Source organism: Centrocercus urophasianus, unplaced genomic scaffold (assembly GCF_019232065.1).
Source record: "Centrocercus urophasianus isolate 14NV4802_14NV808 unplaced genomic scaffold, USGS_Curo_1.0 seq_70, whole genome shotgun sequence".
NCBI lineage: Eukaryota > Metazoa > Chordata > Aves > Galliformes > Phasianidae > Centrocercus > Centrocercus urophasianus.
Window position 1 is genome coordinate 89012 of NW_024885311.1, and position 20625 is coordinate 109636.

The window sequence follows — 20625 nt, forward strand, 5'->3', positions numbered from 1 at the left end:
TGAGTAATTAAATAGTCTGTTTATTGTAGAGCTTTCACAAAGAAAGACGACGAAGCACCCAAGTAGAAAGAATAAAAATGTATTTTCCTTCAGGTTTTAGACTGACACAGCAAGTACAAATCCTTTGTGAGCACTTTACGGCAATTTGGGGACTTCACAAACCCAAGTGAATGAGCACGTGGAACAACGCTGAACCCCGACAGCTGCTGCTGCAGTCTCCAACTCACACTTTGGCTCCATCCTCAGCAACCAAGGTAAAAAATTGTCCTCCTGCAGGTGTGGGAGGGGGAACTGCGGCAGGAAGGGAAGGAGCTCTTGATGTGCAAAGCTCTTCCAGGAAAAGTTCCTGCACCAGCCGGGCTGAAGCACAACAGGGTGGGATGAGCTGTCAAGACAAGAGAAATCATTCGCCCTGCCAATATATCTTCACAGTCTGTAGGTGGTGGGTGTTTTGGAATCCAGTCTTGACTGCGGTCCTTCTGTAACAGACATGGAAGTGATACGCAGCTGGAAAAGCTCCGAACAGAAGGGAAAGAGAGGTCAAATCAGCAGTTTAAACCAATTTGGTGCGTTACCTTCATTAATTTTAGATTATATGCATAGACAATCCGACCTACCCCTAAAAGAACATGCAGCATGATCTGTGTTAATTAGCCCAGTCAGGCACTAGACTGGAGCAACTCTTTAAGTGGATTAAATGACAGAGGTTTATGAATGAACAACTATAATGAACCAGGATTTTCAACACACAAAGTGACAGAAACAGCCTTCTTGGCAGCTTCGGCAACGCAACAGTCTCAGATCTGCGTGGCCTCCAGTGAGTTCCTAGAGGAACTTCAGTGCTCTGAGAGCAACCACGAATCCATAGCCCCATTTGGTCCAGGGAGAAGACGTGTCTCTGAAGCCTCAACACTGCCAGCTCTTACTTCAGAGTTGGATGCACTGACTCTGCAACAGGATGGGAAGCCTTAAAGAAGTCATCGTAAAACTATTATACGCCACAGTGATTTAGATTTAATTAAAATTAATTCATTTACTTATCACATCCAACCCCCTCTGAGAAGTTAATGCAGAAATCTCACAGAGCATTATGATTTGGGGTAACTCTACAAGCAACTAAACCAGTATCTACAGAGGAAAGTCCATCAGCTCTCTTCCAGCCCTCCTAGTGCTAATGGCCCAGAAAAGAAAAGGCAATCCCAATCTGGGAAGTTATTCCTAAAGGCCATCACCTGAAAGAAATTTAAAAAAATAAGAGTATCAGGCTTTCAAATGTTGAGTTTTGAAGTCGAGGGTGATAGCATGGCTGTGACACAGATGCTGCCCACTCTTTCTGGGAAAAAATGTGAATGGTCAAAAGGGCCGGAGCAGACTGCATTAGTGAGGGCCACTTCACTGGTGCAACTACCTCAAGCAAGGCACAGAAGTGCCAGGAAGGGATAAAAAAAAAAAGTACAGCTCGCTAAAGCATGAGAAGTCACCTGCATCACCTCTCTGCAGCCCAAAGGCGCACCTATCTGCATGCTGAAGGTTGTGCGTTGATTACGTTCCAGCTTTTGCTTTTTTTGCTTGTCACCTTTTAGTCACAGGCTGAGGTGTTAGAGAGCAAGTAGAAAGCGTCACTGAATTCAGAAACTATTCTGCCTATGAAGACAGGAGGGACAAGTAAAGGGAGAGGGCACTTCAGAGGAAGAAGCAAATGATACTAAAAATCTAGATTTAAATAGCTCATCTCAAGAAATTTAAGCAGCTAGAACTAAAGAATTATGTGACTGAAAGCAATGAATACAGCAGACACCTAGAAAACGATGGAGGATTTTGAGGTCTTTGCTCTACAAGGAACTAACACCACCATGGTGCCATCTGTTACTTCCTACCCCAACAGTGGGAAACTGACTCCTGAGTCAGTGAGATGAGTTCAGATCTTCACATCCTCCTTATGATGAAAGGAGAGTTAAGATTTAGGTAAGGGCGCATATCTGAGCATACATCCATAACACAGTGCATACCATACAAGAAGACTCAGGGAAAAGTTGATGTTTTAGTCAATTAGTCTTTGGTGAAGCCCAATCAAGGCAAAACAAAGATGACACGCACTGGATAAGAGTCCCCACTGAGTCACACCAGCAAACTCAGGACAATGGGTTAAGATTTATCTAAAATCTTGGAAGCCTTGAAGGAAGAACTTCACGCTCAAACTGAACAAGGAAAAAAAAAACAGATCTGGGAAGGGGCAGCTGGGTGTGTGTATCCTATGCTGTAAACCAGAGTGCAGCACAGTGGCGCTGGGTTGAAGCCCCTAAGAGAGAAGCCAGGGGTGCCTGAGACATTCTGCTGCTGTGGCTCGCTTCTCTGGGATCAGCTCCAACATCGGTAGTAAGAAGTCTGTGAATGCAGCTGCCTCATCCTGGGACCATTCGTATTTTTCCACCAAGACTTCGAAAAGGCCCCAGGGCTTCAGTTTAGTGATGTGCTTCAGATCACCTGAAAAGCAAGATAGATATGTTAACTGCAAGGCATGGCAGCAGAACAGCCAAATAACTGAAATAACAGCAAACAGCACAGACTGAATTCAAAAAGCTGTCCCAAATAGTTAAGCGGGAGGAAGATAAAATTGTGGGGCATGCTGAAGGAAAACTACACTAGAACTCTTGCCTCCTCCAGTCTGAAGAAATTACGGTTGGACTAGATGACCTTGGAGGTCTTTTCCAGTCCTGGTAATTCTATGATAAACATGTACAGCACTGTTTTTCAATCTGCTGCATTTGATCCACAACCAAGACGACAAGTAACAAGGCTCCGTGTATTTTTAGCAATCAGACAAGGATATTTTATATGTAGCTGCAATTTTGTCTTTTTTCTTTTTTTTCTCCTCCACAGAAAGCCTCTCATAAAGCAGAGAGACTTTAAAAGAGCCATCTTTGCTGGCATCTATTGTTAAGAGCTATTTTCAGCAAGGTACTTTTGTTTATTTGAGTGTGGGGCAAAGGGAAAACAAACAAACAAACAGACAAACAAACATTTGCTTCATTTCCTTTTACCTTTTTTGGTGAAAAACTCCTTGGAATACTTTCCTGCCAAAATGAGCTTGCGAGGTATTTTCCCCAGAAGTTCTATGATCAAAGCAATGTGATCTGCGTTTTTTTCCAAAAGAAAAGACAGTGTAACATATCCACAAAAGACATCTTTCTGTATGTCACAGTTTCCTTCCCTGGAACATTATGGACAAAGTTACAATCTCTCTCAGAAACTACCTGGGCATCCACCCAAAATCAGATTACAACAGCAAAGACAAGAACTCAGAGTATGAGGATGAAGAGATGCAGGAATGATGAGTTAGAGAAGCAAGACAAGAGATTCTAGGGGTTAAAGGAATAGAGGATACCAGGAACAAGAATGTGAACTTCTACTGCACGTGGTCAAGCGCAGCAGTCCCTTAACATCAATAATTTGGCTAAATGATTTTACATTGTTCCTAAGAGAAGGCTCTCATTCTGAAGAAGGATTTGTTGTATTCCATATCCTATTTCCAAAAAAAGACTTAGATAAGTGTACCTTCATCTCGTGAGTAGTCTTCTCCAGAATGAGGCTCAAACAGATAGTCTCCTGTTGCTAGTTCAAAGGCCTAAAACAGAAATAAGCAAAATTAAATCACTTCAATGCACTTCACATGTTGCTAGAAGTACTGCAGGTTGATTCTACCTGCCTCTGCTCACCAGAACAAAAGCAGACAAGAGAATAACCTGCACAATTCTAGTATGCTATTGCCATCTCAAGATGCACAATCGTTCTGTAGTTTAAATGACAGCACGAAAAAACATCATGGGCATAGCTATGGGAAATTTTGGAGATTTTCTAATGATTTCAAATATGCAGAGAACATATGAGATTAGAATACTGAGATAATATCTATGAAACAGTGCTGGATGCAGCAAGAAGGTCCTTTATACAAATTGAGAACTGCACAGTCCCCTTGCTCTTCAACAAAGCATGACATTAAGGTACAGTTCTATTTGAACTCTGCTAGCACTGTACAACAAAACCCTGACTTTCAAAGGTTGCTGGGTTTGTCTGGTTGTTTTTGTTTGTTTGTCTGTTTTGCTAGACCTGGCTAGTGATTGAGCGGGCTGCAGAGTGCACAGAGCACACAAGTTTACCAGAACGCTTCACAGCAGCAGCCTACAATCCCCTGGATGCCAGCACTCACCATACAAGCCGTGCTCCAGATGTCAGCAGGGGTGCTGTACCCCGACCCTATCAACACCTCCAAGGATCGGTACTGTCTTGTCTGGATGTCTTCAGTGAAGTGCTTGTGCTAAACAGAAGAAACGTTTTACTCACTGGGCAGAGATTGTTTAAAGGAGAAAAATCAATAGCCTGAAAGGCCAGAGCAGATCAAAGCTCACTGCCATTAAATTTCACCTAAGCTGCAGATCTCTGTTGAGTTGTTCCTTATATTCCTACAAGTACCGTTTAACTGCTCTACATGAGACATTACTTTAGTAAGGCAGTCCAGCAACACAAAGAAGCCACAGAAGTAGAACAGGGAGAACTGTTTCAGAGTCTGCACCCTTTCTATCAGATCTATCAGCCACCATACAGCAGGTCAGCACCACAGACAGCCTTGCCAGACACTGCAAACCTGACTCAGAACAGAGTCTGAAACACTTTATTTTCCTTTAAGATCTCAAGTATTTTGCCCCTTTAAAAGTCACATAAAACAGACATTTATTCCATTTTACATTTCAAACATTTAAAAGCAGTATAGAACAATCATCAAAGAATAAAACTATTTATGAGTCTCTTTCATGTACTCACGAATTCAGTGAAATGGTTTGACAAGCTAATAAAGCACACAGCCAGACACAGTGCAGTTCTTTTCAACCTTGCCCAGAGGAGCTGTAGACTCCCTCAGAAGTTTCACATACGCAGATTTCTACACACTGTATGTGACACTGTTCAAAGGCCTAATTAGAGTTAATCTAATGACCAAAGAGGCACCCAAAACATAGGCTGAAATCTTACATTGAAGGATCATTTCTTTCTTTGGATCACCGGTCCCAGCTACTTTTTTTCAAGCAGTTTAAAATTATGACTGCGTTTCCAAGCAGGTACAAAAAGGATTCTGTTTTCATATATTCAGCCTTGGCACACCGCAAACGAATCAGCAGATTTAAAGAGTTGATGCGAGAAGTTTTTAAAACTTACCACCCAGCAGGCATTTCCTAGGTCAGCTATCTTCACCTTAAGCTTATCTGCATTCTTGGGCTCAAGAGGATTAAGAAGGAAATTCCCAGCAGTTGATTTTCCTAGAGGCATCATGTACAACAGCTGATTAAAGCTCTATGGACAGAATCACCATCTGTCATCCAAATCCTATAAGCCCTCTCCCCACCCACATGAGATTTTTGCTTAAAGATCTGAACTTTTCCCTCTCTGAAGCCAAAGTATAAAAATCAACTTCAGTCCGTGGTGCGAACAAGAAGAGACACCACTATTAAGGAGAAGGACAAGCAAAAATATGCAGGGAGGACTGTTTTCCAGTACAGACTTAAAAGTTTGCCTGTATCAATACATGATTTTTAAATAAGGGCACTGCCAGAAGTAAAACAAGTCTTTAAGAGGTCCTCCTAAACCCTTGAAGGAAAGGAGTCCACATGCAACAGCATCTTCTTGACAGTCATCAGTCACTGGAGTAACACAGACAGTTGCAGCAGCTGAAGTATATACTGGAAAAAAAACCACCTCACTGAACCTGGTGGAGAGCAACAATACTGGCTCACTAAATTACATCCAGCTGCAGATCGTGAATGCAAGATGGGGAGAGTTCTATGAAGTAAAGCTAGTAATCTAACAGGGCCATTCAACTACATGCAGCCAAAATGTCAATATCTTAAGTTTCACTTGCTGCTTTTTCACATAATTCTGTAGCAGTGCTCTGCCAAGAAAGTGCTACTGAGAAATTTAAGAGAATTACAAGTGTGAGCTTCTCCCTCCAACTCCAAGCAGATATTCTTGAGCCGACCCTCACTCAAATATGCAAAAAAAAGAGAGATTCATCAGTTGATTCAATTTCTTAAAGTCATTCCATGTTGTTTATTGTTAACTGCAGCACATTACTGACTGTTGAATCTTTTCGTAAACCCACATGCCTTGTAGCTTCTCCTCTCCCCCTTAAATCACTTTAAATAAAATTATTGAAGCATTTTTTTCCCCCCCTGTATAACCTTTGTTTCAGACTTTCCAGTTCTGGGAAACTATGTCCTCATCTCAAGTAACTGAGAGAAGTTAGTTCTGCTCATATTGTGGAGAACAGCTATCCAAAGACACCTAACTACCTAGCCTACAATGGAAGAGCCAGTGACAAGTAAATTTAAGTTCCTAACCATACTGAAAAATCACACAAGGAATACTTTTTCAAGGAAACAGTGTTCCTATACTGAAATACAAATGTATTTTTTCAGTGGAAGCATTTGTGGATTCAATAGCCAGAACTGAGCTACAGCCACAACTGGAAGGTACAAATGACAGTTTCAGAGTAAGACTGTCAGGTTAATTACTCCTGGCAGAAAAAGGTTCAAATAACTTGTTCTTATAACTTCAGCCTACAAAAAGGTGGTTTCTATCACTATGCTGATAGTGTTGTACCACATCAAGGAGAAAGGAGCCCTTTCTCACGCGGCTCCTCTTGTACCTTTGTTGTCTGCTGGGCTATTATTCTCATTCTCGTCCTCTGATGGCATCTCTGTCCGGATGCTTTCTTGCAAATGGCTGATCTCCTGCTCGTTGAATGATTGCTCTTCGCTGGAAGTAGGCTGACACACCATGGAATCTTCTGAAACTAAGGGCACGAAAGAGTCCGACGCCGCAGCGCGAGGCCCGTTCTCCACGCCACCGTTACGCTGGCTGTAATGACAGCTGCGGAAGCTCTCCTGCGTGTGAGGGTGGTCGCCGCAGTCATTGGCGTTGTGAAGGTCATCCTCAAGTCGCACAGACCCTTGACTGCCAGAGTCTGGGAAGTCCGACATTCGTATCACACCGTTGCAATTTATTTCTGTTACACATTTTTCTATGCTGCTTTCCATTAGAACAGACTGTTCATGTACGATGACTTCAGCTGGAAGAATGGGAAAGGAGAAGAGAGCAGAATATTCTATAAAAAGTAAGAGCCAAAGCCGTTCGGCCTCAGAAATGCAGAGTTCTCAAAATGTACCTGAACACAATCATTAATTAACTCAATTTATAAAACCACATTGACTAGCCTCTTTAGACAGGTAGAATGTCACACAAACATGTCGAAGAGCCACCTCTCTTAAAGATGCCCAGTATGAGTGAAAGAACACTGCTACCCCAGCAATATTTTTGGTCCATACCTTTCTTTTTGTCCACATCTTCACAGGGTGAACTAACTTTCAGGAGTACTTTCAGAGGGCTCTGAGCTTCTTCATCCTCCTCAGGATTTGCCTGCCCTGGGCTTGCTTCCTTCTCCATTTCCTCTATCTCTTGCATTCGCTTCTCTAATAACTCCGCCTGACGCTTCTGCTTCTTTTTCAACTTCTTTTTCTTATTCTTTGACATTTTGTCAGCCTACAAAGCAGCAGTCACATTTCACTTAGTATTTCATATTTCAGTCTAACACAAGTCAAGTTTTAATGTATTCAACATCAGAGGAAGCAGTCTGGGATGAAAACTCCAGGGACAGTTCTCCCAGAAGCAAAGCAGATTCAAAGGTTTTTAGAGCAGTTGTCTTTTGCTCTTACCAGCACATTTCTGTCCTGGCCCTGCTATGAGGGACCCCAGACTGCACAGACAGCAGTCACCTTCACAACAGACCCCAAACCACCAATGAGATAATTGATGGTGGTATTTTTGAAACAGAACTATGATATCTCTAAGACAGTACCGAATCTGATGATTACATTTATGACAAACAAATTACACTTTTCCTTTTGATCTTATAGTAAGTTTGCTCTCCTTTACTGCCAACCAGATTATGAAACAATGCAGTAGATGGATACTTACATATGAGCAATTACACTTACTGGTTTTGGCTGTGGTGCAGTACTCACTGAAATGGAAAGCGAGATTAGTAAATCAGTATGTTTCTATTCAAAAACTGCAACCAGATTCTTATCTTAAGATAAGCTTTTTCCTATGAGAACCTGTAACAACATTTTCTCTATGCAAGTAAAGCAAGAATAAAAAGAGATGAGAAAATCATTAAATGAGCAAATATGTAATTAAAACCCGAGATTATAGACTTGCTTGACTGATATCAAAGACCTACAGTTCCTGTCATGCAGCTTCATTTACTGCATACATCATGCATCTTACTGAAAAGAAAATGCAAACCAAAATATTAAAATACCATGGTTCCCTAACCTAGCCCAGCTAAGCCATGTTGCAATGGGCTCAGCGAAATGCTGATGTTTTAAAATTAAGACTGATGGAGCTTTTCAGTACATACTGCAGTAGTTCTTGGGAACTACCCACTGATACAGATGAATACTCTGTAGACCAACAACTGAAAATCTGCCCTCAGCTCTTTAGAAATGTCAGTAAGCGAACTGACAGCTTGAGAAGGTAAATCATTTTGTTGAGACCTTCCCAAAATGGACTTTATCAGCATGATGCAATAAAGGAAATACTTTGGTAGAAAATGCTAAGAGTACCTCCCCTTATTCTTACTCTAGTAGTTCTGACAGCATTAACATGCAGCACATTCTATACTAGACTGACTGTCCTATCACTTCACCTACACTCGATAAAAACAAAGCTACATTAAAAGCAGATCTCAGCATGGATGTATCCCTGCTCCGTTTTTTCTTATGCAAATGACTATGCTCCTAGGCACTTCGAGTTAAAATGGTTAACTTCATAATTTGCATTTGCCCTTTCAATAGTTACTTCCGTTATTGTTCCACTGTGCTTAGCGGAGAAGTTTTCTCCAGTGAAATCAGTTACATCTTGGGGAGGGATGGGGAAATAGCACCAACTCTTATGAAAAAACACCTGCAGAGCCAGATGGTGGGGGGGCCCCAGATCTCTGCCATTCTGTTGCTTCTGCAGCCAGTCTGCGGATGTACTGGTCATTAACACACAGAAGAATGTTTTCAGGTTTAATATCTGTATGGATGATCCTACACTTCGTGTGCAAGTAATCCAGGCCTTGTAGAACCTACAGACAGGAGAGAAGGAAACTGGCCATTAGAAAAGCAAATAATTATAAACCAAAATTGAATGAATTTGCAAAACCAGAATTCATAGCTGCCAACAATGGTCTGAACCTACTGAGGACGGCTGTCTTTCAGAATACTCCAGATTAGTGCTAATGTGACCAGTGTTAATTTCAGAGTTCTAGAACATACAGATTTGCATAAAGATTTTAATTATGAATTCAAATTTCTCTTTTTGCTGTCATTATTTAACTTAGCACAGCTGAAAATCAAAATTTCAATGCCATACAAAAAACTCACGCTCTCCTCTGCCCTCCATTTCAGAGGTAGAAGTAGGGAACCATGCGGGAGGAAGAACAGGTTTCACTTGCTAGTCCATTATTAAACACTGCACTGTGACAATTTAAGAATTACTTGCATTTGTGAGGAACAATCAGGGTAAGAAGAGATTAAAAGCAAAACTGGCATTCCATCAGGGTTTGAGAGACAGAAAATATCTGTATCAGAAGATTTTTGCAGTAGAGAAAGTGAATTTTAACCCAAAAACGACTTTGCTGCAAAAGAGACATACTACTGATTTTTAACTTCTGTTTTCTTGTACCTGAAAAAGACGTTCCCAGCCCCCATCATCTGTAACTTCTCACTGGGTCACAGGGCACAGTGCAGCCAGAACTGGAACATACCTGTTTGATGATCTTTTTGACACAAGGGAGCGGGAGCCCCTGATAATTTGACTTGATGATCCACTTCAGGAGATGATGCCCTAAAACTTCAAACACCATACAGATATCTAGAAGAGAGTCAAGAAAAAAGATGGAACTCCTGACCTAAGGAGCCCTACATTCTCAGGACTGAGAATTGAAATAAATCTACCAATCCTTTGTTTCTACACTGAAGAACCCTCATCCTTCTGACACAGCTGAGAGCAGCTGGCTTCCGTAACAGCACCACCCTATTACAGACATCAGTGCTGTCATCTAAGATGTAAAATAAAAAGCAGGAGCTGGTTGCAATAATGGTCTAAAGCAGCAGTAGCAATCTCCTGGCTGTGGGTGGAGGCCAGCTACACAAGCAACAGCGCATTACTATTTCCTGCTAGTGTTGAAACAGCTTCAAGCTAACAATGTCAGCTTTGGAACAATTCATTTTCTTGCCTCAGGCAAAACCCAACACCAGATATCTCTGCACCAGTAATATCTGAAAACATAATCAGATCTCTATTTCATAAGTCACCTCCAAACAAGTTACTCTAAGTTACCAACCCCACCACCTCTTTACCTGCATAAGAAACTTTCTGCAATCCCGGGCTTCAATAACGTTTACATTATTTGCCTTTTTTCTGTAAGATCTCAGGAGTCACACTACTCCTTTACAGTGTCAGGAAGCATGTGTGTGTTTCATAAAAGTGAAAGAAATACAAGATCAAGTCAGCATTTACTCAGAGCTAGGTTCTGGAAGAACGTTTGAGGAAATGCATTATGTAGGTACTCAGCTTTCTAAAAGCTTTAGAAACTTTATAACCTACAGCCTGATCCTTTCCATCAGCACAGTAACTCTCACTGATATAAAGTTCAAGATGCTGCAAAGCAGAAACATTCAAAAGCAAATCCAGCTTTCAAACCGAAAGGATGCATTAGTACCACTTCCTACAAATAGCTGCCTATTAGAAGGTAATTCATGAAATTATAGGATATTTTCAAAACAATACATTTTAAACCTCTTAACACTGTTGGTAAAGGCCAAGGTAAGATGTTTCCCTAGCTAGAAAATCACTTTATCAGGTTACAGACCACATACATGCTTGCTGTTTTTAATTATTCACCTTGACATTTTGCAATGCTTTACTTAAATAAAAAGTTACCGCTAGGCTGCCTGCAAAATTGAAGAGTTGGGATAGATGGGAAAGGTATTTTGACCAGAAAGCCACTCAGACCTGTCTCACAAATGAGATGTGGCCACCCCCAGCTCTTATGTTAAAGGCATGACTAAGCAGCATCGTCTCCACAACTGTGGCATATCACGTCAGGCTGAATGATTCTAGATTTGAGCTTTGCAGGCAACAGAAGCCCTCAGAGAGCAATGATTTCACAGCAGGTTTCCTCAGGCAGTGAAATGGAAGCCTAGGCCAGCCCCTGGCATGACAGCTACACAGGGAACTCACACCTCTACGCAAAGCTCTGACTTTCTTCTACAAAAGGATACGAGAACCATTAACTCCTGAAATCTTGAAGTCATCTAATAGCTGAACAACTCTCTCTTTATTTGGATCATTTGGATCACTGTTGCGAACCTGCAGAGAAAAAAGAGGGTCATCTTCGTTTGCCTTCAGGTGATAACCAGGCAAGAATACACTTTGCAGAGCACATCCGTTGCACTAGGAAGCACCGCAAGATAATCCAGAAAGATCAAGAATGTGACTAACCTGAACTCCCAGAAGTGAATTAAGTTGAGCCCCACTCTCACACTCACCGATTTTAGCAACTTGATTTCATCCAGTGCTGTTTCTGTGTAGTGCTCCGCACTCTTTACCACTTTCATTGCCACAAATCTCTTCCCTCTATGCACACATGGTAAGTAAATTGGAGACTGTTAGCACTCCTAAGTTAGTCTCCAGAATTATCCTAAGTAGCTCTGGTATGCAAGAGAAATATATCAGCAAAAAAAAAGGCTGAAGCACTCGTGCAAAGGAACACTTACTGGATGTCCCATGCCAGCCAGACAGTGGAGAAGTGGCCCCATCCGAGCTTCCGAATCACATGGTAGCGTCCATTAAAGAGATCTCCAATTTTCACAAGGTGATAGCCACCTGAAAAAACAGTGGGAGGTTGGTATAATAAGGGATCGTACAAGTGCTAAAGAACAGGTATGTGGAACAAGCATCACAACTTGAGGCATACGTACTTGATGTGTTTAAGTATCTATAATCACATACACAAATACAAATGTTTATCTAACCAGGTCGCGCCAGAATATAAATTAGAGGCAGAGCAGTGTTGAGCCCTATAGCTGGACTGAAAAATATCTTAGTATAATTGAACTAGGAGGACCGATCATAGAAACATTTGAGCTGGAAGGAACTGTTAAAGGGCATCTGACCCCACTCTCTGCGTTGAACAGGGAGGCCCACTGTTCCATCAGGTGCTCAGAGCCCCTCCAGCTCTGACCCTGGGAGACTCCAGGGATGGGGCAACACCACCGCTCTGGGCAGACCAACCTGACCAACTTCTCATCTTTAGCGCAGGTCGTCACTGCAGCAGCAGGAAACACTTTCCGAGGTTCACTAGGCTAACAACCTTTGGAAAACGCAGTTTATGAAAGCTCAAATTTAGCTCAAAGTATCATTTTTTCTAATGAAAAAGAACTGGATGTCTACATTTGCTGATTTAGAAAGTCTTCTGACAGACAAGAAGCAAACATGTATTAAGAACAGCTCTCTAACCCAAATCTTGACTGACAACAGAAGCAATCTTGAAGAACAGTTTGTTTCAGGTTAGTTTGGGAACCATGATTATTTTCATCCAGTTTCAAAAACTATTTAAAATAATCAAAGAAATAGTCTAATTTTAACTGTCTGCAGCAGATGGGAAAACAAATGAAATTTTCAATTACATTGAAAAAGCCACACCTTAAACAGGTAAGTTCTTACCTTTACAATAATCATTTGGATCCTCTTGTTCATCATCATCTGACCCCAAGATTTCTTCTTCTTGCTCTGGAAGATCGTTCTCAGAGTGAGCAGCAGGGCCACGGTGCTGAGGGTCGGCTCTGAAAGAGGGCACAGCGCACGTCGCACACGTTACACAATTCAGAACCCCACTTTTTGTATAAGAGATTGTAGATAATGGAGATGTATTTCTCAGCCTCCAGAAAAAAACAATTTTCATTTTTATATGCTTTTACTCCTTCAGCAGAAACATTTTTTCATATGCTAGCAAGAAAGACAGCTTAAGGCCCCAGATTCACTTTTACAGTAGAACAAGAAAAGGTCAGACAAGAGTGTGAGTCAAAAGCTCAGGGAGTCCATCAAAATGTCAGCGCCTGTGAACTCCTCCTCAGCCCTCTGTTCAGAGAGGATCCTTCTGAAGTACATTTGGATTTTGAGATGCTCTCACAAAACCAAAGATTTAAATGCTCACGAAGGATATTTTGAATACTACCTTCAATTAACCCTTACTCCTTTTGAAAAAAATTAACCTCATTTCAGAACCCGTGCCCTTTACTCCCTTCACTCTCCAGAGATGAAATGAGCATCTACCAATTCTGCTGCCTCTAAGACTCCAGACGCCCAGTCTCCATCAGTGTGAATCAGCAGAAGTTTCCCATATTGAGACCGTTTTCCCTGAGAAGCAGTAGGTATATTTGACCCTATTTCAAATCCACCTTGTTTTCTTCAAGGGAGGACTAAATTCTGAGACAGCTGCAGGTTACCCCAGCGGGTACCGCGGATGCACGTGGGCTCTGGAAGGCAGGTTCTGCAGCTCCCGAGTTGGAGTCAGCTCACATCCGCTGCATCGACTCACGACAAAAACGAACACAACTTTTTAGCAGTTACACAGCAGAATGCACGTTCAACATTCACCTGCTGTGATTTCATACATCAATTATGTTCTGTTTCTACACATTAAGACTTTGGTTATCTTCAATACCAAACTAAAGAGCACAAAAAGGAAAAAAAAAATTGCTCTTTCGAATAGGATTGTGACTGAACATATAAGCAATTACAGTAGGAACTGAAGTTCATTAAATACAAGAGGAGACACAAGGTCATCCCAGATACAACTACAGCACCCCACAATGCCTTCTGCTCTGTGCTCAAAGCCACAAAGCCCTGCTCATTGCCAAATTCAGGAACAGATAAACAAAGCAGGCAGTGGTTTGGGATTGAAGATGCTGGAAGGGACCTCAAGAGATCATCGAGTCCAACCTCCTATCGAAACAGGCACCCTACAAGAGGTTCTGAGCCTTACAACAGTACTGCCAGATGGACAGACAGACCGCCTGGCTGAGGCATTTATCAGCTTGATCCAGCCCCAGGATGTTTCATACCTGGATCATTTTTGCCCTACGAGTCAGCAGGCAAGACAAAAAAAAAAAAAAAAAAGAATAAGAGGGAAAAAGTTGGGAGAACAAAAATCTTCTTAAAATAAAAGTGCTGCATTCTTCCAGGGACAAAGGAGCTGCAAACAGTCACTGACTGCCTCCAAATCACAGCAGGTAGAAAAGGCATGAAGGGGAGACTGGGTGCTAATATGCACAGAATCCTACAAACAGGGAACAGAGAACTAGAACAACGAACCGGTCAGAATGGGGAACTGAAGGCCAGCAGCCACACCCACAGCATAAGTAATGCGGAGTAATTCTCCCCAATGCATTTGAAGATTTCCACTTTGTGCCTGTGTAAGATCTGGCAAACAGGAATGGGTTCAAAAGATTATTCCTCTTCAGAATCACTGATGCAGACAAAACACCATGCTGCTCTGCAGTCCCAATGCTTTTCAATAACAGTTACTTTCAATAACAGATTTTGTGCACCAGGGCAGAAGTTACTGGAAGCACTGTGCCGGTTTGTTCGGCTTTCTGCACCCATCCTGAAGGGGCTGAGCACAGCAGCCCCCAGCCCAGCCTGTCCTGGGGATCCAGAACCAATTCCTATGAAGCATTTGGCTTGTATATTACAACCCATTACACCACAATGAAGTACAGAGCCCCGTTCAGGTCACGTACATTTCTATAGTGCTGCTTCCTTTACAAAATCCCCTCCAAAACACATCTCATTCCTTGTCTTGCTGCAAACATCCATCAGATGTCAACACATTTTACCACCTCCCTCCCCTCGAGTGACCACATCAACCGCAGATATGGATTAAAGGAGCCTTCATCAGCGCCGATATGTATTAATACCAAAGAAAAAACAACCCACAAAACCACAGCCCTCACCTGCCTGCACCCCCTGCGCAGGTAAGGCTCTGCCCGGCACAAAAGGCTGCAAAGGAAAATCCATGCCCTGGATTTAAAGATGACAGCTGAAAACTGCTGTCAGCAGTACTACAAGATGCAGATAAATATATTAAAACCCTTTGGGGAAAAAAAGATGGTTAACAGCTTACCCTCCGAGAAAAAAGAAAATCAAACATTTTAAGGTACTTTTTCTCCCCTGAAAACACCTCCATCACCTTTTACTTTAACTCCCTCAATGTACTAATTCATCACCAAAATTGACTACACAACTACAAAGTAGTATTTTGCTGAAGGAAGATAGGAGCTGGCATTCTGTCTTAGCATTCCTACGGAACTCTCACGAACCCATCCCCATAGACCACCCTCCCCTCCCCAGAAAAAGTCCTCATCCCCCCAGGAATGCCCGAAGAACTGCAGTTCACGAGACAGAATAAATGAGGATAGCCCACCTGCAGGAAGCGCGGCCTCCCATTGACACAGATATCCCTGAAGATAGCCCAGCAGTTTTCAAAAAAGCCATTAAAAATTGGATGGCACTGCTGAGGAAGGGGAGGACATGGATGGCCAAAGGGTTCCTGCCGAACGCCGCCGAGCTTTGTGCAGGAGGGAGGAGAGGGATCAGCCTCCACCACCTAGCTGCAGATGCACAGCACTGCATTGCAGGTGACGGGCCTTGCAGCGAGACCAGGGGCTGCTCCCAGCTGATCTCCTGCAAATTCAATCGTGTCGGCGGTTGGTTGAGCACAGACTCATCTCCTTTTGATGTTTACCTGTCTCCATCTTCCCTCTAATGAAATTAGGAATTTGGGCAGATGCTTCATCTTCCTGCACCAGCCGGTTTTATTTGCCTATTCAATACCCCTGGATTCAAAGCGGGACGAGCAGCAAGGTAGGGTGGCTGCTGACTGCCCAACCCTTCTGATACAGCACAGCAAGGGCATTCAAAGTGAAAAAGGCATTTTCTGAAGTAATTCCACATCAATTCCTGCAGAGCTACAAGAAAAACGCACCCTTTACTCTCAGAAGTAACAAAAAAGTAGGAGAGGAAGCAAATCTTCACCAGATCTTATAAAAAAAAAAAAACCATCAACAAAAACAAAAAAAAGCGCAGAGAATTGAGCGTTCGTCACAGGAATCACTTCACACTGTTCTCCAGCAATGTAAAGGAATTAATAGCCATTTCCTGTGCCTGATTATCCTGCTTGCTCGTGTGACGGGGGAGAGGCCAGCAGTGTGACATTAGCAGCACGATGCAGAGCTCTGCTAGAAGACAGTTATTACAGGAGGGGTTCTTCTGAAGCCAGCTCTGTGCTTCTAAACCAAGAGAGTCAGAGAAGAATGCCATTCAGCTGGCTGTGCAGCTGAAAAGTTTGCACCCTATAAGCTCACACAACGATGCACAGCAATCCCAATTTGGAAGAACTCAGAGTTTGATCACTTGTTTCCCACAAAGCTTTCAAAGAGTTGAGAAAACACACTTTGTTTTCACTACTCGGCTTCCCACAGAGTCTGGTCTGCACTACAAAAATGAGGTAAAAAACCAGGAAGGAGCCCCGATTACACAACGCGTGCTCCTGCAGATTTGCACAGAGGCAGAGCCAACAACAACAGGGACACGAGCATGGCCTGCACAGGGCAAAGTCAGGCTCTGTGGTGCTGCTGCGCTGCCGCTCCCTGCAGAGCACCAGGGAGGACACACCAACCTCCAAATCTCTGCATGCAGTTCCACTTTCACAGCTCAGAACTCCTTTGTTTTTTCCACCTCAGTAACAAGATGCTTCTAGAAGGAAATTCTGTGGTTTTACTCAAAGCCATTAAGAAAAAGTGACTTCTTCAAAACAGGTATATTTCCTTGTCTTCAAACCACTGTGTGATAATGAAAAACAATAAAATACTTCTCTTATTCATCCTCTTCATCTCAGTTGGTCATTCCTTTGCTACCTGGAAAACTGATGCCCATCTGCAGGAAGCTGAAGATGACTGCTTACCCAAATGATTTTTGGGCTGCCTCCAGCATTACCTTTACAAACATTAGCAGTCCTTATTCGGGAGACAAACAACACATGTGAAACTTGCATCCATAAATGTAATTCACTTTGGAGAATTTAAGACTGAAGAGTAATCTGCCCCATCCTGTAGGACACACAGGCATGAGCCCTGCAGCAATCTGAGCCTCCTGCTGAAGGAGCACCTTCACCATCCACCCAGGGATTTCCACTGCTCCAAACCACAGCAAGACTCTGCTTCAAGCACTGTAAGGTGCCTTGTTTTTATCGGGGCAGGGGGATCCAAAAGCGTGAAGCTCCACATGGCAGGATAAAAAGTCCAGATTTAATACTTGCCCCATCTTCACATCTGCACATCACAACAACGCCTCTTTAAGGGAACTGTGCTCGCCAGACTGCATCTCACTCCATAGTGTGCCTGCAATTTCAGGACCATGTTAAGGCACATCTAGTCAGACAAATGGCTACTTCTGATGCCAGCCTCCAATGTGCTTACATGTAGAAGATCTGCAAGCAAACCCTGAAATCGTAAGAAGTACTTTTTTTTCTTGTATGCATTTGACTCTTTCTACCCTTTTTAAAATACACATACTTGAGGGAATTTTTGGGAGCCATATTTGTACAGGAGTTCTGAGCCTATAATCACAGAATAGTAGGGGTTGGAAGGGACCTCCAGAGATCATCGACTCCAACCCCCTACCAAAGCAGTTCCCTACACCAGGACGCACAAGTAGGTGTCCAGTCAGGTCTTGAATATCTGCAGAGAAGGAGACTCCACCACCTCCCTGGGCGGCCTGTTCCAGTGCTCCGTCACCTCACTAAAGAAGTTCTTGTGCACATGTGCGCACAATCCACGTTATTTTGCAATTCTACACAATTCCTTCACTCTTCCATCCCTGTTTTTCTGAATGAAGAACCAGCATTTGCTGCTAGGAGGGCAGACGTGCTAGGAGAGCCACGCTCACTGCTGCAGGTCGATCACTGCGCAGCTGAGGTGTACAGGAATACCACTGCTGAGAGCTTACGGGATCAGAGACAGAACATTCCGTTCTGAAAGAACCGAGCACGGAGGCACCAATATATACTTCTGTTCAGTAGTTGGTGGGAGTTCAGTTTGAAGATAAGTAATAAAGCATTTCACATGAGAATGGCACTAATGTACAAATAACAGAGGCAATTAAGTTTCTCGCTCCCCATACCCACTCCCCCACGCAAGCACTTAACAAGCTGTTTGCAGAATTATTTGCTATTCCAGCAACACAACCCGAGGGACTTCCATGGAAACCAGCAGAGCTTACATCCTGCCATGCAGAAGTCTGGTCATGACTGCTGTATTTGAATGAAAAATCTTGTGGGCGAGGCATCAAGTTCTGACTCTGCTTTAGATGTACGTCCAAAATACTTACAAGAAATGCAGCTCTGGTATTAACAATGAGAGACAAGTGGGAAAAACATAACCTGAGATCCTGGTCCCAGGAAAAGCCTTCCGGAAGCAACTGAAGGACCAAGAGGGCTGCCAGACCTCCAGGGCTCTCCAAAGGCAACAACAAAGTGACGCAAGAAAGACATGCAGAAATAAACTGAAAGTACTGGAGACGCTGGTAGGAACTTTCTTCATTCCAGAGCGCACAAAGATTACCAGCTTCCTGATTGCTCCTCATCCAGCAATTCTACTGTTGTTCAGTTGGAGAGGAAGAAAAAAGAAGATAGGTTTCACCACACTGTAAAAGTCTGCCCAGATTACAGATATCTGGAAACCCATCTGCTTGAAGATGCTGAATAGTGCACCCATGTGGGAAGAGGGAGAGGTTGCACTGCCCTAGCTGAGCCCTGCACTGCCCTCCCTCCTCCAGCAGAGGCAGCCGGAGGACCTGTTGGAGGAACTGTGAAAAACGTCTCCTACTCAGCAGAGCCCAAGAGTCAGACCGAGGCACCAGGCACTCCATCAGAAGAAAGCACTGCAAATGCATGTTTCTCAGAACATGCCACACACCAGAGCTTTATGGCTGCCGTTACCTCTGCAGTTAGTCATGCTTACAGCAGTACAGAGTACTGCTCTAAGGAACAATCAGTTCGTCCCCCTCATTCCCCACACACAGCTGCTGCTGTTTCTGTTTTCCTGGAATATAAAAACACTGCTAAAGCAAAACATTAGACTTGATGAAATACCCAATGAACCAGGCAGCACACAGACTCACAGCCTGGTTTTATTAAGATGCTCATTTTACTCGATTCAGAAAAAATGAGTTGTAATACAGAACTATTTGTTCTGCTTCTTGTCTAACTGCTCTCAATCCAGACAGTTATTTTGGAGTCTAGTTTTTTAAACCCTGGGTCTGAGACACAGCAGTATCCAGGACAAAGAACAGCTCAGCGATCCCAGAGCTTGTGACACAGAGACAGAAAGAGCCACAGACTGTACCTGCCAGCAAAATGCACGCTGCCACAAGCGCTTACTTCATTACAAATTACCAGAGCCATCAGTAAAATGCATTTGCATTTTTGGTTAAATAGCAGCATAGTTTTGTATCAAATCTTCCCACTTCATAGGCTTTCATTCACATGGTGCAACACTTACAGCATAGGAAATGACACTGAGTGTAATGTGCCAGCCTTACTTCAGCCACTAACAGCTGTTCTGTCTGCAGTTAACTTCCAGCAATGCTCCCCTTCAAACAGCACTGAGGAGAGGACTCAGAAGCCAACCAGCAATCTGTTGCTCACCTGCACTGCTTCCAGCACACCAGCTCCGCAGAACACGCAGCCACCTCACGGCTGATGGAAGCCTGTGCTGCTGGAACACCCATCACACAGCTCCCCACTGCTCACAGCACACCAGAACACAGAAATTCCATGATTAGTTTGTCAGAAGTCACAGGAGAAAAGTCGGCACAAGGACACAAAAGCGCACCATGCAGCTCCAGACCTCCCAGTGCAAATGATGTGCCCAGCACACCTGCCTGCCAGTGCTGAGTTCCGCAGAGATCAGAAACTGCCTCCAACAATGAAGCCATGCCAAAATCTGCATTTTTGACAGTCAGGTAAAAACAATGACCTGAACGCATCTCAACATCCAGCTGCTGAAACGTTCATGGTCAAACCCTTAAAGGTTTTAGTTTTGTATTTTTATATTTAACCATAATTAGAGAATTCTTAATACTTAATTTTACTCTGACAAAAATCAGGTGTGCTAAGCTTTCTTACCAACTTCATACAGAAAAATCTTGTAAGTAATCAAGTCAAATACCATTGAACGTAAGATGTTAAAAAGACATTCCTTGTGGCTTCAATCCTAGATTTTACGGAAGGAGCCTTACAACAACCCAGCTAAGCTTATTTTAGAAGACTTAAGCAGAGCAGCTTTGTATTTCAATAGCTGGGGAGTTGTGCCTCAAAGTTGGAGGTTGAGCTTTTATTGCATCACATAAAGCACAAAGTACATGCAAGTTTCTTTAACTTCAGAGGTAGAAACCACCGAATATGCT

The 20625-nt window shown here is 43.0% G+C and overlaps 1 protein-coding gene across 4 annotated transcripts in view; it reads right to left on the minus strand.

The window, feature by feature from the left end:
* SRPK1 (SRSF protein kinase 1) overlaps positions 1 to 20625 on the minus strand; it is a 25875-nt gene continuing 5250 nt past the window's right edge. For 3 of the 4 annotated variants that reach the window (XM_042837402.1, XM_042837401.1, XM_042837399.1), the window contains 14 exons: positions 12823 to 12941; positions 11874 to 11982; positions 11646 to 11733; positions 11379 to 11466; positions 9860 to 9966; positions 9013 to 9178; positions 8043 to 8068; positions 7374 to 7587; positions 6695 to 7117; positions 5209 to 5309; positions 4208 to 4315; positions 3556 to 3625; positions 3042 to 3134; positions 1 to 2484 (listed from right to left, as the gene is read on the minus strand). In XM_042837402.1, the coding sequence (XP_042693336.1) occupies positions 2300 to 2484; positions 3042 to 3134; positions 3556 to 3625; positions 4208 to 4315; positions 5209 to 5309; positions 6695 to 7117; positions 7374 to 7587; positions 8043 to 8068; positions 9013 to 9178; positions 9860 to 9966; positions 11379 to 11466; positions 11646 to 11733; positions 11874 to 11982; positions 12823 to 12941 (1897 nt within the window). In that variant the 3' untranslated portion in view covers positions 1 to 2299. Of the gene's footprint in view, positions 2485 to 3041; positions 3135 to 3555; positions 3626 to 4207; positions 4316 to 5208; positions 5310 to 6694; positions 7118 to 7373; positions 7588 to 8042; positions 8069 to 9012; positions 9179 to 9859; positions 9967 to 11378; positions 11467 to 11645; positions 11734 to 11873; positions 11983 to 12822; positions 12942 to 19864; positions 19962 to 20625 lie in introns of all 4 variants that reach the window. The other variant, XM_042837403.1, reaches the window with a different exon arrangement.